Raw genomic sequence first — 16,425 nt, 5'->3', positions numbered from 1 at the left:
GCTGTTCGATTCCCAGTCAGGGCACATGCCTGGGTTGCAGGCCAATTTCCAGCAGGGGATGCATGAGAGGCAACCATACATTGATGTTTCTCTCCCTCTTTCCTTCCCCTCTAAAGATAAATAAATAAATAAAATCTTTTAAAAAATATAATAAAAATAAATAAATAAAAAGCAGGTTGGAAAACAGTATGGTGGTAATAGGAGACTTACGCTTTGTGAAACTTTGTGTGTTTATAAAATACTAACATTTAACAACACAATCATTTACTTAGTAACCAGAAGAACAGCAGAACTTAAAATCTACAGTAAAAGTAAAATCATGTGTGCTAATGGCTTGTAATACCACACTGAGGGAAAACTCTCAATTTAGTATTAGAGTGATCGTAGATGGTGCTTATCTTTTAATTGAAAAAAGTAACTCATAAAATGATGTTATTCTTCTCTCTGGGATTAGACTTCTATCTTAAGTAACAGAGCTATAACTGTAAAATCTTAATATGTAACTTACAGTTTTAGTATAATGAAGTATTAATGGTACTTTACCAAATACTTAATACAGGTACAACCATCATATTAATTTTCTTCTACTTCACAATCATCTTAAGCTTAATTTAGTTAAATCATAACTATTTTAAGTTCATCTCCTAGTGAATTACTACCTGATCTATTGAAATGTAAATGTTTTGCTCTGACACAGCTAGAACAGTATTTATACATATTCTACTAATTAAGGCATAAAGATTATTTTGCATAGCCAATAAACCTATAATAAACTTAAGTAAACATGCTGTTCAATTTCTACTTAGATGTTCTGCTATAATCTTTTGAAGCAGTTAGCAAAGCAACGATAATATTAGAGTGACTAATGTAACTTAGCCAAAAACTTGTTGTAAAGAACAAGTATTGCACGCTCTAAAACTAAACCAAAAGAAAGGGATCAGCATGCTTTTTTTTAAAGGAAAGAAAGGCAGAAAATCATTTTGAGAGGACAGCAGAAGTGTATTGGAAAGAACGTCAACTTGGGGTCAGGTGAACCTGGGTACATCACTTTATTTTGATTTATTTCAGCTGCCTAACTAAAATAACAGTTGAAACAGACTACTTCCAAGGTCCTTTCCAAATGTAATGTTCTGCAGGTCTACAACTGATCAGAGAGGAAGACATTTTTGTGGTTTCCTGTTTTAGAAGGATTTCCGTGAAAAATTTGGGTTAAAATGCCAACTTCCCCCTCACCTTTTTCACATCAGTGGTGCTAACCTCTTAGCTTTGAGTTGCCCAATCTACCCCGCAGTTTCCGCAGATTGCAATGACCTCAGCCTTGTAGAGAAAATAGGAAGTTCTTTATGTTTCCTGTTCTAGAATGGGTAAATGTAACATTCGTGCTGCCTGCTCCCTACTCCACTTTCTTCCCCTGGTTTTACTAACACATAATGGCCGTAAAACATTGTGCAAGGTTAAGGTGTACAATGTGATAATTTTACACATGCATAGAGTGAAAGGATGACCACAGTAGGGTTGGCTAATGCTTCCATCACCCTCACTTAATTACTGTGCTTTTTGCACTCAGAGCATTTAAGATATTCTTAGCAACTGGCAACTAGGTATTCTAGGAGAGTGTGGCTGGGATCTGTGGAATTTGTGTTATGCAACAGGCTACTGTTTTATAATACTTGTCTTGAACAGCATATTCTTGGTACATTTTATTGCAGAAACGAGGTCTTGATCAAGGACATTTTAAGAACATAGAGATGCTTTACACAGTACACTTCTCTAACATGTAAAACCCTTGAGATTTCAGTAATATTGTTGACGATGTATTTTTTTGCTGTTGTTTTCTCCTATGATCTAAATAAACTGGCTTGTTCTTTGTATTAATCCATGAGAACATTCAACAAACAAATAGCTTTCATACTGGCCTTCCGGGGAAACATTAATGATATAATCTATTATCAAAGTAATATATACATATATATATTTTTTTTGCTGAACATCCCTTCTCAAACTGACTTATGCCAGGAAAAGAAATGCAAGCTAGCTGACCCAGGGCTATCTCATCTCCGAGTTAATAGAACTGTTGAGCATTTATCAGTGATGGTATTACCTGGGTGACTTGCCTTGACTTTTACTTTTCTAACTTATTTTTTTTTTCAAATTTAGCTTTTGCCTTTTGGCATGATTTCTTTTCAACTCTGAAAGGTTATTTAAAAATAATGAAAGACTACCTGACTCTAATACACATAAAATGCAACCTCTCATTAATTTCAAAAAAAGGTGGTGTGTCAAAAAGTAATCATTGCTTTAGGTCAAAATTTCATCTTTTGAACAGGAACTATTGGATATGCACTATTTGTGCATGTAAGATTTATGTTTCTATAATTTAATCTCAAAATAGAAATAATTATCTATCAAACACTCTGCTGTACAAATAGTATGAGGAACTCAGATGTGAGCAGACAGTTACACTGCATTTTTTCCATGGAGCTATTCTTAACTATTTGCCAATCTTAGGTCATTTATTGAAATAAAATTTAAGTCAAACTTGTCAATCTTTAAAATCAGAACTATAAATCATTCATTTTATTTCTGTACCAAGCTTACAAATGTAAAGTATCTTTTAAAAGTCTAATGACAATACTATTATAAAGTTGTGTCCTGGAGAAAACATTTAATCAAATTCATGCCTAATGTGACAGTGATAGTCCAGAAGATCACTTTAGGACCCTGACAAGATGAATATATACTATTTAAAATATGTACTATAAAAATACAGGGTCCAGCACAAATAACGCCCCTTTTTATGCCAAACTCTTGTATTACAAAATCATAAGCATGCCATTCTGTATTATAACAATACCACACTCAAGCACACCATGTGACATTTTAGGTGGAATGTTCAAATTAAAACGATAAATTATCGCGCCCATATCATTACCCTCTCTAGCAGGCGTTACTTCTGCCAGACCTTGTATTTTATATGCAAAGACCAATTTGAATTAACCACGCTTTAAAGCATCAACTGTGGGGGCGACTTCCTCACAAGTCCCCCCAGTTACCACGGATGAGAATGAATATGGCAGAGACATGATGTGATCTGCTTAGGGAGGAGAAGTGAGCAGTGGCCAGTTTCTCTGAGGAGAAAAAGGCTCTGAGCCCCCTTTTCTAGGGCTTTTATTGGGTTGTAATACACAGGAATACAGGGCGGCAAGGTTCAAACAGTAGATAACATTTCAAAGAAAGCTGAGGGCTTAGTCTGAGTCAGAGTCTGTCAGGAATAGAGTTTTAGGATTTCCTGCTCGAACCCTTAACATATAAATGAAAGCACTCTTAGCAGAGCAGATTTCACAGGTTTATCAGCAAGTCTTTGTGATGCCAGATTTTTCCCCAGGACAGGCTATAGCAAGACAAGGAGCTGTACCCTTCCCCAACAGGTATTCAGGCTTAAAGGGATTAGAGCCAGGAAGCACTTCTCCCAGAGGACATGGGGACTCGGGGCTTTGTCAAAGCCAGGGGGTGAGAGTCCAGTGCTCTTTGTTGCAGCCCCCCCCAGTCCTTCCATGAAGGCCTCCCAAGTGATCGAGTCTGGCTTAGGTTGCCCCCCGCTGTGAGGGGTCTTACCTGTCATTGACCTCCGACCAAGCTTTGGGGGCAGGGGGAAGAAACTGAGGCAGCGTTTGCTACCAGAGACAAGCTTTGTCTCCTGTGGCTCGCATTCCCAAAGGTCGTCCCTTGCCCTTAGCCACAAGGGGTCAAGATACAATTCCTGAAACCAGGCAGAGCAGCCTACAACAATTAACTAGTTTGGCCTAGCCATACTTTAAACTATTTAACAAAGGGCGATGATAAAGGGAGACACTAAGAACTTGTAATTAAATAAGGGCAATGCACAGTAAAAGAGACTTGACATACCTGTCGGCAAATGTGGTCCCACTGAGAGTTCAGTTCTCTGAGTTCTGTCTCAAGTCTAGAAGCAAACTCTGGCTCCGCTTCATTCTTTATCTTCTGCCCACCTTCGTTGACACTGTTCAGACTGGGCTGAATTGTCTGAATGTCATTAACTAGAAGCTAAGGAAATAATTCAGTTTAAGCTAGCTGAACAAATTACCTCAACATATTAGAAATAAAACACAGATAGAAAACATGGAATTAGAAATCATGACATTACATATGAGTTTTTTTCTTTCAAATCTGAAACAAGTGTAAATAGGCATACAAGGAGGGATTTAGCAAGAAGGAAAAAGGACTCGTGGACGTGGACATCAGGGTGGTGATTGCTGGGGCGAGGGGGGATAAGGGGACTAAATGGTAATGGAAAAAATACAATAGACATTATATATTTGTTAAAAAAAGGTTGAGATATAAGCCTTGCAAAAAATGTTCACAGGTTTTTCTGGTGTGATGAAGTAGGTAAGAATCTGTATTCTACTTAGATTAGAAACAAAAGGAAATAATTTAATATTTTGTGTTAGAAAAATGTGTGAACATCATGGGCTTTCTACATTATGGTTTTTGGAAAAAAAATTGGTTTTCAAACAAGAGTGGCAGCAATTTGGCATAGCATGATGGGCGTGAAGGTTATGTGTCAAGTAGGTTTCTTTTCTGGCTTGTATTTGCAAAGAAAAATATTTAAAGAGCTACATTATTTTCTTCCCACTGCATGGCAATGGTATAATGAACATGATGTTAAAAATTGAAGAGCAAGGAAGATTCCCAAGCTCATTTCACAAGGCCAGCATTATCATAATACCAAAACCAGATGAAGAAAAGTATAGGCCGATATCCCTGATGAACACAGATGCTGAAATCCTCAATAAAATGTTAGCAAACTGGATCCAGCGAAACAATGAAAATATCAGGTGGGATTTATTCTAGGGATTAAAGGTTGGTACAATATCTGCAAAACAATAAAAGTGATTTACCATATTAAAAAATGAAGCATTAAAAGTATACAATCATATCAACAGATGCAGAAAAACTATGCTAAAACTCAGCACCACTTTATGATAAGAACTATCTGGAGCCCTGGCTTGTGTAGCTCAGTGGATGAGCGCGGGCCTGCGAACCAGAGTATCGTGGTTCGATTCCCAGTCAGCGCACATGCCTGGGTTGCAGGTCAGTTCCCAGCAGGGGACGCATGAGAGGTAACCATACATTGATATTTCTTTCCCTCTCGCCTTCCCTTCCCCTCTAAAGATAAATAAATAAAATCTTTAAAAAAAACTATCTGGAAAGTGGGAATAGAGAGAACATACTTCAACAAAATAAAGGCCATATATGACAAACCCAAGACAACATCATACTCAATGGGCAAAAACTAAAAGCAGTTTCCTTAAGATCAAGAACAAGACTGGGGTGTCCATTTTCACATATCTTATTTGGCACAGTACTGGAAGTCCTAACCATATCAATCAGGTAAGAAGAAAAAAATAAAAGGCATCCAAATTGGAAAGGAAGTAGTGAAACTGTGATTTGTAGATGACATGATACTGTATAGGGACAACCCTAAAGAAAACAAAAAGATCTACTAGAACTGATAGATGAATTCAATAAGTAGCAGGATACAAAATAAATATCCAGAAATCACATGCATTTTTATATACCAATAATGAACTATGAGAAAAGGAAACTTAAGAAAACAATCCCATTACAATTGCATAAAAAAGATACCTAGGAATAAATTTAACTAAAGAGATAAAAGACCTGTACTTAAAAAATTATAAGACACTGAAGAAAGAAATTGAAGAAGATATAAACAAGTGGAAGCACCTGGGGTGTTCATGAATAGGAAAAATTAACATTATTAAAATGTCCATACTTACCCAAAGCAATCTATAGACTGATTCAACATAATTCTTATCATGATGCCAAAAATGTATTTCACAGAACTAAAACAAATGTTCCCAAAATTTATATGGAACCACAAAAGACCCTGAACAGCTACATCCATCTTGAGAAAGAACAACAAAGTAGGAGGAATCACAGTCCCTGATATCAACCTATATTATAAAGCCACAATAATCAAAACAGCATGGTATTGGCATAAAAAAGACACATAGATCAATGGAACAGACAAATCTATATTGTATGACATTATAGTACAGTTCTATATACATGGAAAAAGCAATATCCTATGACTAATAATCTGTAATGAAACATAACAAATGGCTCGGATGATTATTTACCTCTATAGTGAATTTTATATTAAAGTAATCTTATAAATGAAGGATGAGTAAGGTCGTGTTTTTCTGTTTCTCATTGATTTAACCCAATTTCTCAACCTCAGCACTGCTGTCATTTTAGACGGGGTAACTGTTGGGAGGGGCTGCTGTGTGCATTCCCTGGCCTCCCCCAGCTTCAGGCCAGTAGCATCTACCCCACTCCAAGTTGTGACAAACAAAATGTCTCTAGATATTGATAAACAACTCCAAGGAAGGGCAAATCTCCCCTGGCTGAGAACCACTGATGTAACCAAAAAATATCTTCCATATAAACATCTTCATATGAATGGTGTCATATGCAAATCTTACCCTGCATTGTTTCAGCTGTTTTTTAAGAATTTCTGAATCCCCAAGGGCAGGCCATTCTTCTTTCAGGAAAACATCAACTTCAGCCATCCATTTCTTCAGGGTTTTTATATGATTCTGGAATCAGAGACCCATTTTAAGGTTATCATTGGGGTGCTAGTTTTTCTCAACACCATTCATCACGGTGATATGTCTAAACTCAAGCCTGGGAACAATTCCCATGTCTGAAGGATGTCTCTAAGTAGCTCTTCAGGAAAAGAATATTTTTACTAAGACTGCATTTTTATGGTGTACTGTATGAGCACTGGTGTATGAAGTCTGCTATTGTTAAAAATACAACAAAATTACTACCAAATGTGGCTTTATGAGGTTCCTCTCGAGTACATTAAATCATAACCCCCTCTAGAGAAAATTTAAGTTTCAAAACAACTCATGATAATACTAACAATGTACCCTTACAGTACATAAAACAAACTATGAACAATAAACGCAATGTAATGGTGTCTCTATAGCCTCTCTGAACTTCCACAAATTGTTTTTTTGCAGTTGACAGGTTAAATAGTCCCTCTACTTGAGAACTTTCAGACCACAATTTTGTCATCCTGAAAGGGAAAACTTATGTTTTTAATTTATCTTCCCTTATTAGATTGAAGTAAAGATAGGGGGAAAGATGTCTTCTATCACTTACAAAAAGCTACGATCTCCCATTATTTTTTCACATATTACCTTCCTCCCCACCGCTTTTCTTTTTTTCTTTGTTTTTTTGCTACTTTTCAGATATATGATTTCCAAACTTCTGTATTTCCATCCATTTCAACTGCACTGTCCAGATGTGCTATTTTTCTCCTTTTCTAATTAAATTTCAATGGAAAATATGTGCTTTATAGAAAGCTACACCTTCAATATGATTAATAATAATTAATTTTTTAAATTTTATTTTATTTAAGATTTCGTTGACTTATTTTGAGAGAAGAGAAGAGAAGAGAGCTGGAGAGAGGAGAAAAGAAACATCACTGTGTGGTTGCCTCTCACTCGCCCCCAACTGGGGACCTGGTCCACGACCCAGGTATGTGCCCTGACTGGGAATTGAACTGGTGACCTTTTGGTTCACAGGCCAGCACTCAGTCCACTGAGCCACACCAGCCGGGGCTGAAGCTTTTAAAGCATCTGACTGAATCCAAAAACGTTAGATTTCTACATCATCATCTTGCTGGGGTCTCCTGAGTCTGGTTTTGTGCCCCTTCCCTGTCAGCGCTGTCCTAGTTCAGTTCTTGTTATTGGCTGTGCTGGCTCTTTTTGGTATCTGCCTCAGTCAAACCCACTCTAACCCATTCTGCATGTTGGTGTCAGTATTCTCCGCTCCTCCTTCCTTTTATCAGAGTGATGCTTTGGAAACAAATATGATCAGATCGTCCCTCTTCTAAAAGACCAATAACAGTTCCATATTATTATTAGCAGTATTTTGAATCCCTTCATTATTAGGTTACATTTCATATCCCAAAGCATGGCATTTGAGAGCATTCACTATCTACTCCCAGAAAATTTTCCCAATTTTATATATATACATACATATATGTGTGTGTGTATGTGTATGTGTGTGTCACTCTCCAAACATGTCTCCGTCTCCCCAGTAGTGAACCACTAGCCAGTTCATTGAACATACTGCTCCATTTCATCAGGAATTTTCTCCCACTTTATTAGTTGACCAAATTCTCCTTGTTCAAGGTGTAAGCCACATACCCATGTTTCAAGAACATTTCATAACCCTCCTCTCCCAGTTTATGTTGGATTGCTTTTCTGGCTATTGTCATAACATTTCCCAAGATATTCCGGCTCTCATCCCTGGAACCTGTGAATATGTTACCTTTACATAGCAAAAAAAATAATTTGCAGATAAGGTAAAGTAAAGACTTTGAGATGGTGCCCTGGCCAGTATGGCTCTGCTGGTTGGGCGTCGTCCCACAAACTAAAAGGTCACGGGTTTGATTCCCCATCAGGGCACATGCCTAGGTTGCAGGTCTGGTCCCGGTTGGGTGAGTATGGAAAATAACCAATCAATGTGTCTCTCTCACATCAATGTTTCTATCCATCTCTCTTACTCCCTCCCTTCCCCTCTCTAAAGTCAGTAAGCACTTCGTTGGGTGCTTCCTTGGGGTGAGTATTTAAAAAAAAAAAAGATTTGAGATAGGGCGACTGCCCTGGGTTATCCAGCTGGGTACAATATAATCACGAGGGTCCTTATTGCGGGGAGGAAGAAATGTAAGAGTTAGAAAGCCAAACTGGAAGATGCTACATCATTGGCCTTAAAGACAGAGGAGAGGGACACAAACTAAGAAATACATGCGGTTTCCGGAAGCTAAAAATGACAAGGAAACACATTCTCTCCTAAAGCCCCCAGAAATGACATCTGCCTATCCTTTGACTTTAGCCTACTGAGACTGACTTTGAATTTCTGACCTCCAGTGCTGAAAAATAATACACTTGTGTTGTTTGACGGAATTAAATTTGCAGTAATATGTTACAGCAGCAACAGGGAAATAATATACTTATCATTTACCATCACCAAAATGCGGGCTCCTTTAAGGCAAGGGCCATGTATTTGTACCCTAGTTTACCACTGCTCTTGACAAAACGTGTTTTGATGCATGTGTGTATACATGCACACACGTGTATTAAAGCATGTATATGGGTACATGTGTAAAGCACATTGCACTTTACAGCATGTTTTAGGACCACGGTAGCTTTTGATTTGTACAGGTGAAAATAAACAACTGCGTTAGCTGGACTGAGATTTAAATCCAGAAGCTTCTTGCTCTGGCATTAACATCCTTCATAACAATTCCCCACATAAGACACATGTTACCTGTATATCACTCAATATTTTATGCTTCAGAATATAATATGATTGTTGGTTTACTATTTTCAGCTTGGGTAATTATAATATGGTGAGACTATTCAAGCAAATTAAGTCAGTAGAAGGTGGTTTGTAAAAGGCAATGGGGTCAAATTTATACATATAATTATAAGTAAAACATGCTGATGAAATATGACTAAATTTCCTGGTAGATAACTTACGATATTTATAACTTAAATGACATCTATATTTTGAAGGGCAACTGGGCTAAAGGAAAGATTGATTTCAAACATTATTTCAGCTAAAAGACATGTTTAAGTCCTATTGGTATTGGTGGACAAAATAAATTAATATTAAAGAAAATGAAAGAAGAATTCTTAATTACCGTTTTCTTAAAAGAAAGAAGTGAACTGCACTCCTCTGAGAAAGATTTATACCTTCTGATCTTATCACTGACTTTGAATGACCATGGAGGTTAAATTATTTGCCTTCAAATTTCCTAACGCTTCGTTAGGAGACGAACAAGTAAAGACAGAAGGAACGTGAAAAGTAAAATTCGGAATTACCTGAATTTTTCGGAGCTTAGCCATGTGATCGTCTAGCTTTTGGCAATTTTGGGCCAGCTGGGAGGACAGCTTCTTCCAGTGGCTCTCCGTGTCTTCAAATTCGGATTGGTATTTCCGGCTAATATCAGACGGGGCTTTCTTTGACATCTCTTTCACAGTGGTGCTGAGATAGTTTAGGCCACTTTGTTGTTCTTGCAGAGAACTTTGTAAAGCCTCAAAATTGAAAGTGGAAAGTACATAAATACTAACTGATAAATAATAATGAGTTTCATTGTGCAGTTTCATTGACAAGCTGCAGTTAAATGAAGACGACTTAAAATGAAAACTGGGTGATTCAAACATCTTAAAAAATGGGTGACACAATATCAGTTTAAAAAATAACTAGTCATTTAAATACTACTTTTTTATCCTAAGATTGATTTGCACGTTATTCAGTAATTTAATAGAACAACTGTAATGGCATAATTGATAAAATATATTTTTAAAAAGGTATAAAAGCAAAAAAAAAAAAAAACACCCTGTGCCTATTTTTATAAAATTGGGAAATGTATCCAAAGCTATATCTTACTGAACCAGAGTTTTAGCACACCTAATTGTATTCTATCATGTCTGTTTATTAATAAGTTAATACTTATTATACAGTTAATGAAGTTTAACTTAATTGTTCTGAGCCTTTAGGAAGACCACTTCTAACCTCCCTAGGTAAATTATATCGATGTGTGGGAAATCGAAACTCTGAATGTTACCAGATTAATGGTCTACTAAGGGCAGTTAATGAAAGCTTCACATTTTACAAAAGACATTAGTCTGCTTTGTAGTATTATAGTGAACTTCTAGGATACATTAGAGGAGAATTTATAAAGCTGGTTTTATATTTATACTGTATAACCTATGCGACCCCTTATAATAGGATGCCTACCCTTAGGTTTTCCCCTAGTCAATATTTGTTTAAATCTTACTTTCTGGTCATAAAATAATAAAGGTTGAAGATTAACAATGGGGAAATATTCATTATATACAACTATTATGATTTTATATCAACTTCTATATTTTCCTATGTATGCCTAAATACTGATCTTACCATAGACACATACACATGTATCCCCTCTTTCATAAAGTGATTTATAACATTGCCCTAAATACGTCAAACACATAAACTTCTATGGTTGCGTAAGATCTTATGCCTATTTTTTTGGTGCTTCAATTCCTTCATTTACTTTTATTTTATTTTATTGAACCATTACACGTAATCGATTATTTAGACCTTATCTAGCATGCACCTAACCACATCTTAAACTGGACATTTTACTGTGAGCCTTTTCCCATATTGTTAAGTATTTCTCAAAAAACATAACTTTTAACGGCTTCTCCAGTTCATTTAACCATTTCCCTTTATGAGCTCTAGAAATTAATTTTGAGTGTTCCACTGCTGTAAATTATGTTTATGATCTGTCAGGTACCTACATCTTTGAGTACATTCTAATTATTCCTGTAAGATACAGACATCATAGGGACAGTACTCATGTATACAAATGAAATATTTTGTATATTATTAGGAGGTATTGAAAAGTTTTTCTCAGCAAAATGTATTCCATTTACAGTCCCACTAGTAAGTGAGAATGTGTCTCATTGCTGCCAGATCTGCACTTACTGTGTCTTTGGGGTTTTCCTTTTATGTATGTATGTATGTATGTATGTATGTATTGGTAATTTAATGTGTGAAAAGTGGATTCTCATTTTGCACATTTGTACTTCATCCTTTATGATCCGAGTTACAATTTTTCACATGTTTAGTGGCTCTTTATGTGTCTTTTGGTAACTTTCTATTTAATCACTTTCTCCCTTACCCAGACAAGTATTTCCTTTGGTCTCTTTGTTTCTTAAGTGTCTCTGGCATTTTTACAATGTTTGTGACTGCTGTCATTGATTTTTACGATTCCCCATCATATGCTTTAAAAAACATTCTCCAAAATTTATGATTAAAATGTTTTTGAACTTTTTAATGTTCTGGTTTTTTGCTTTAGGATAACATTTGATGCAAGGTTATCACTTGATTTTTTAACTTAATACATTTTGTCAATAATATATAAAAAATAATTTTCCCTCATTTACTGTTTTTTTTTCCAGTGGAAATGTACTTTTCAACTCATCTATAAACCATTTCTTGTGTACTTAATTCACTCCCCAAGTCACTTTACCTCTGTATTCCTATTTTGCTAATGTTCCTAGCTGTGTTAAGTCACATATTTTCAAAGTACACTTTGGAATCATTCTAAGCATTAAAAACAACATAAACACAAAAAAGATTAAACAGTTATAGTGTTTTCGGTATTATAGTAGAGGAAACAGTCTAACATAGGACAATATGCACTGGGAAACATTTTTTAATATTTTTTATGTATTATGTGTATTTGAGCAAATACTTCCAAAATTACTATTTTAAGGAATTGTTTAATTCTCAAAAAAGAACTCGATATACAAAGTCAAAGCTTTAACCTTTTTTCTCAATTGAATTCTCAAAATGTAGATATATGATTTCATTACAAAATATAATGAATGAGTATGTTTTCATATCTTAAAAAATAAAATGTGACTGGATATACAACACAGACTTTTCAGAGAAAGTAGGAAAAGTATTCGAAAGTCCCTTACAGATTATTTTTTATCTCCTATAAAAGTATTTAATATTTCCCAATATAAAGTTGTAAAAACACAGTTATTAGAATTCAAATGACTAATCACAATATTACATAAAACTGGCATTTAAATTAAATCTAATTTTATAACTGCATGATTTAACCTCTTTCCATTTAGAAATACAAGAGGTATTAATAAGTCAGCAGGCAAAGGGAAAAAATAAAACCATAGTTTTAATAATAGTCAAAATGTGCCTAAAATACATACTAAGTGAGAAAAATATACACTTCATAAGTAGACCATATCATTGTCTTTAAAGATGGTATTTTTATCTTGTAGACATGAATGTATAATGTATTACATTTTAAAAGTCTTATTTTTATATTCACAACTGGTGAACTATTGCACTTGCCATGATTATTTTCATTCTAATATTGTTTTAATGTTACACCAATGGGATTGCTTGGTAGACAGGATCTGCACTATACTGTATAAGAGTCAAATGTTCACAGACCTGTAACTCCCCGAGTCTCTGCTCCATGATTTCATACTCAGTGACGGTAACCTGAGGCACAGAGAGTTTGGTTTCTGACTGCTGGATCCACGTCAGGATGGTACTCATGGTCTCCTGATAGCGCACGGGTGGCAAAGTGTCAACAACTTCATCAAAAGGGAAAGAAAGAATCATTTCATCATTGTAGGCTTTGTCACTATGCTTTCCTATGTTGTCAGAAAATGCAATCATTTGACTAATTATAAATATTAACAAAATGTAAAAATCTGCAAACACCGATTAGCATAGGATTATGTAGGAGCCATATTCATTTGACATGTCTGATATTTTGACAAAAAGTATGCATCTATTACACTGAAACTTCCTATCAGCCTTGTGAGGTTTGCACTGTTACATTCACTTGTAAGGTGAGGAGATGGAGAAACAAAGAGGCTGAGTAACTTGCCAACAATAACACAGATGGAAATTGGAGAAAATGAGTAGACTCCATGTACAATGGAATTGAAGGCTATTTTCCTCCTGTGTTATCACTTCCCTCTGTGGAAAAAAAGTACTATTATCCACAGACCTTGATATTTTTTAATTCTGATTGAATTTATTGGGGTGACACTGATTAATAAAATTATACAGGTTTCAGGTGTATAGTTTTATAATACATCATCTATATATTGTATTGTGTGTTCACCATCTGATATATGTGTCATAAATGCATACAGAAGTTATGTATGCATATATACACATATACATATATATACTATATATGAATTAAGTAACTCTACTGATCAGATTCAAGGAGATTAACAAGAGTGAGAATTTTGGCAGAAAGCTACAAACCATAAAAGTGACATAACAGATTTTAAGGAGAATAAAAAAGAATATCTAGAACTAAAACATGAAATAAGTAAAAATTACTAACACAATAAATGGGTTTAAAAGAAGATTAGACAAAGCTAAACAGAAAATTAGCATATCTGAAGATAGACCAAAAATATATACTTGAAAGGAAGCATGGAGACACAAAAGGATAGGGAATAAAATAGAGAAAATAGAAGAAAACACAAAAGAATGGTTTAACAAATGTATTCTAGAAAGACAGAGAGACACGATGGGGCAGAAGCCATATGTAAAGATATAATGGCTGAGAATTTTCCTGGATAAAACCATAGTGCAAAATACTAGTTCAAATCACTATATCCAATAGCGTTATTTAAACCACTTTATATCTTTTTACACTTTTAGTTTTCAGTTACAGTTGACATTTTATATTATTATCAGGTGTTACAACATAATGGTTAGATATTTATATAATTTATGAAGTGATTCCCCTAGTAAGGCTAGTACCCACCTGGCACCATACATAGTTACTGCAGTATTATTGGCTATTTTACACTTTATTTTAATAGATAAATGTGAGTTTCACTTGTCTATATCAATTCCTTTTACACCAAACTCGAGGAATATAGGAAAGTACTTTGCATGCTCTTTAATGGGATTTTCAGATGGTAAAGATAATTTTAGGAAGTACATTAGAAATGCCAACTGAGAATTTTCCTTAATGTGCTTTTATTTATTTGAGAGTTCATACCCGAATTCACCTTAATAGGCTTTCTTTAATCTGAGCACTTCTGATTTCATGCTGAAAAATCTCTATGGTACTTTAAACCTCACTATTTTCCTTCCTATAAATAATGTGTTTGTCTTTCTATTGACTAGGTGCATTTATTTGAATACTAGATAATTAGTCATGAACAAAAGTAAAGAGGAATCGCATGAATAGAAGTGAAGTAAAGGAGTATTTAATTATGATGAAGCTGAGAGCTTTGTTGGAGGAAGCATCTGAGCTAGTGATCTAGAAAGAGAGGGGTCTATGTGTAGAGACAAGGGTGTATGTTGGATGGATTTTAAACTGCACAAAGTTCGGTTTAATTAAACTTGAACATGTGCATAATGAAAACCAGTGCTTGTTTCCCTTGTGGCAGCGGCTGGGACAAACATTATTAGGAGCTTGCCAGAGGTGATGCGAAATCGATCCAATTTTATCCAGATGATGTATAAATGTCCAGAGGGAGAGATAAGTATAGAAAGAGTTGATAAAGATATTGGAATTACTTATTAGAAAAAGTTAAACAAGTTTTCATGAACATCTAATAGGACTGCTCCTCCATTCCGTTCTCGCAGAAAGAGGCTGGGTAGCAAGACAATGAACAACTCTGCTTTGGAATTGGCTCGCCACTTACTAGCTTTGGCAAATTACTTAACATTTTAGTATCCTGGACTTCATTTATAAAGCTGTGGATGTTGATGCTTCTGAGAAATTAATTGAGGTCCTTTATTATTGCTTCCTTTGGCCAATATTTATTCAGTGCTCGGAGCATTAGTATATAAGAAGAAAAAATTTCAAAAGCAAAGCCTAGACTTTAATGATGCTTGAAATCTGACTGGTGCATCAGGAAATGAACAAAGAAACAAAGAAAGACATTGTAATGACTAATGGAAATACATGGCAGTGAAGTAAAAGTAAGGTGTGAGGGGGGAGATCCATCCAGGTAATGGAATAAGATGCATTTAAGATAGATAACTAGATTAAAATATGTTGGAATAAATGAAGACCTACACAAGGGGTGGGAGGCCCTCGTACATTAGCAACACCAGGAAGACACTGCCATCCCCAAAGTTGCAGAGGTGAAGGAAAGAGGAGAGAGGTGGTGCTAGCAGAAACCAATCATTCGGACCACCCAGATGAACCTGTACGGAGCTGCCTTTTGGGAAGATAGCATCTTTGAACAATGCTGTTTTTCTAGGTGGAGCTAGAATCTTGGAAGGGTCACCATCAGCCACTCATAGAGATGCATCCTGAAACAATGAGAGCAGGAGAGAATATTCTCTCCTTTTCTTACCCTCAATAGCTTCCAAGTGCCTCCCACTGATGGAACCAGGCAGGCAGCCAATTCTAAAAGAAGGATTCTAGGAAGTGTCATTTTCACGGGAAGAGCCAGGAATGGCACTGAGAACAGACAAGCCGGTGATCTGGATGATGGTGAGGGTGGGCACGGGGGAGAAAAGGGATTTGAGAAAAGATACCAAAGGATAGCCGTGCTTTTCACGATATTCTATTTCTCAAGTCCAGTATCCAGGATTCATATTTCTCAATCTTTTAACAATTTCCATGTTACACCAACTCTGAATAGAATACAAATATTAAATAATTTAAAAAGTAAGTGACTACAATAAAAAAGGAGTGAAAGTGACCAGTGAACAAAAAGGCCTGTCTGTGGACGTATTACTTGACCAGAGACTTTAAAAAGTGAAGCGGGGAGCCATGAGAATAGTGAG

The 16,425-nt window shown here is 35.6% G+C and overlaps 1 protein-coding gene across 3 annotated transcripts in view; it reads right to left on the bottom strand.

The window, feature by feature from the left end:
* DMD (dystrophin) overlaps nucleotides 1–16,425 on the bottom strand; it is a 1,990,869-nt gene that overhangs the window by 1,261,545 nt on the left and 712,899 nt on the right. For all 3 annotated transcript variants that reach the window (XM_053655812.1, XM_037127036.2, XM_053655810.1), the window contains exons 22-25: nucleotides 13,093–13,238; nucleotides 9,942–10,154; nucleotides 6,525–6,638; nucleotides 3,907–4,062 (exon numbers count right to left, since the gene is read on the bottom strand). In XM_053655812.1, coding sequence (XP_053511787.1) covers nucleotides 3,907–4,062; nucleotides 6,525–6,638; nucleotides 9,942–10,154; nucleotides 13,093–13,238 — 629 coding nt within the window. The remainder of the gene's footprint in view (nucleotides 1–3,906; nucleotides 4,063–6,524; nucleotides 6,639–9,941; nucleotides 10,155–13,092; nucleotides 13,239–16,425) is intronic.

The sequence above is a fragment of the Artibeus jamaicensis genome, unplaced genomic scaffold (genome assembly GCF_021234435.1).
Source record: "Artibeus jamaicensis isolate MK-2021 breed Jamaican fruit bat unplaced genomic scaffold, CSHL_Jam_final scaffold_1283, whole genome shotgun sequence".
Classification (NCBI taxonomy): Eukaryota; Metazoa; Chordata; class Mammalia; order Chiroptera; family Phyllostomidae; genus Artibeus; species Artibeus jamaicensis.
This window is presented reverse-complemented; position numbering and strand designations above follow the sequence as displayed.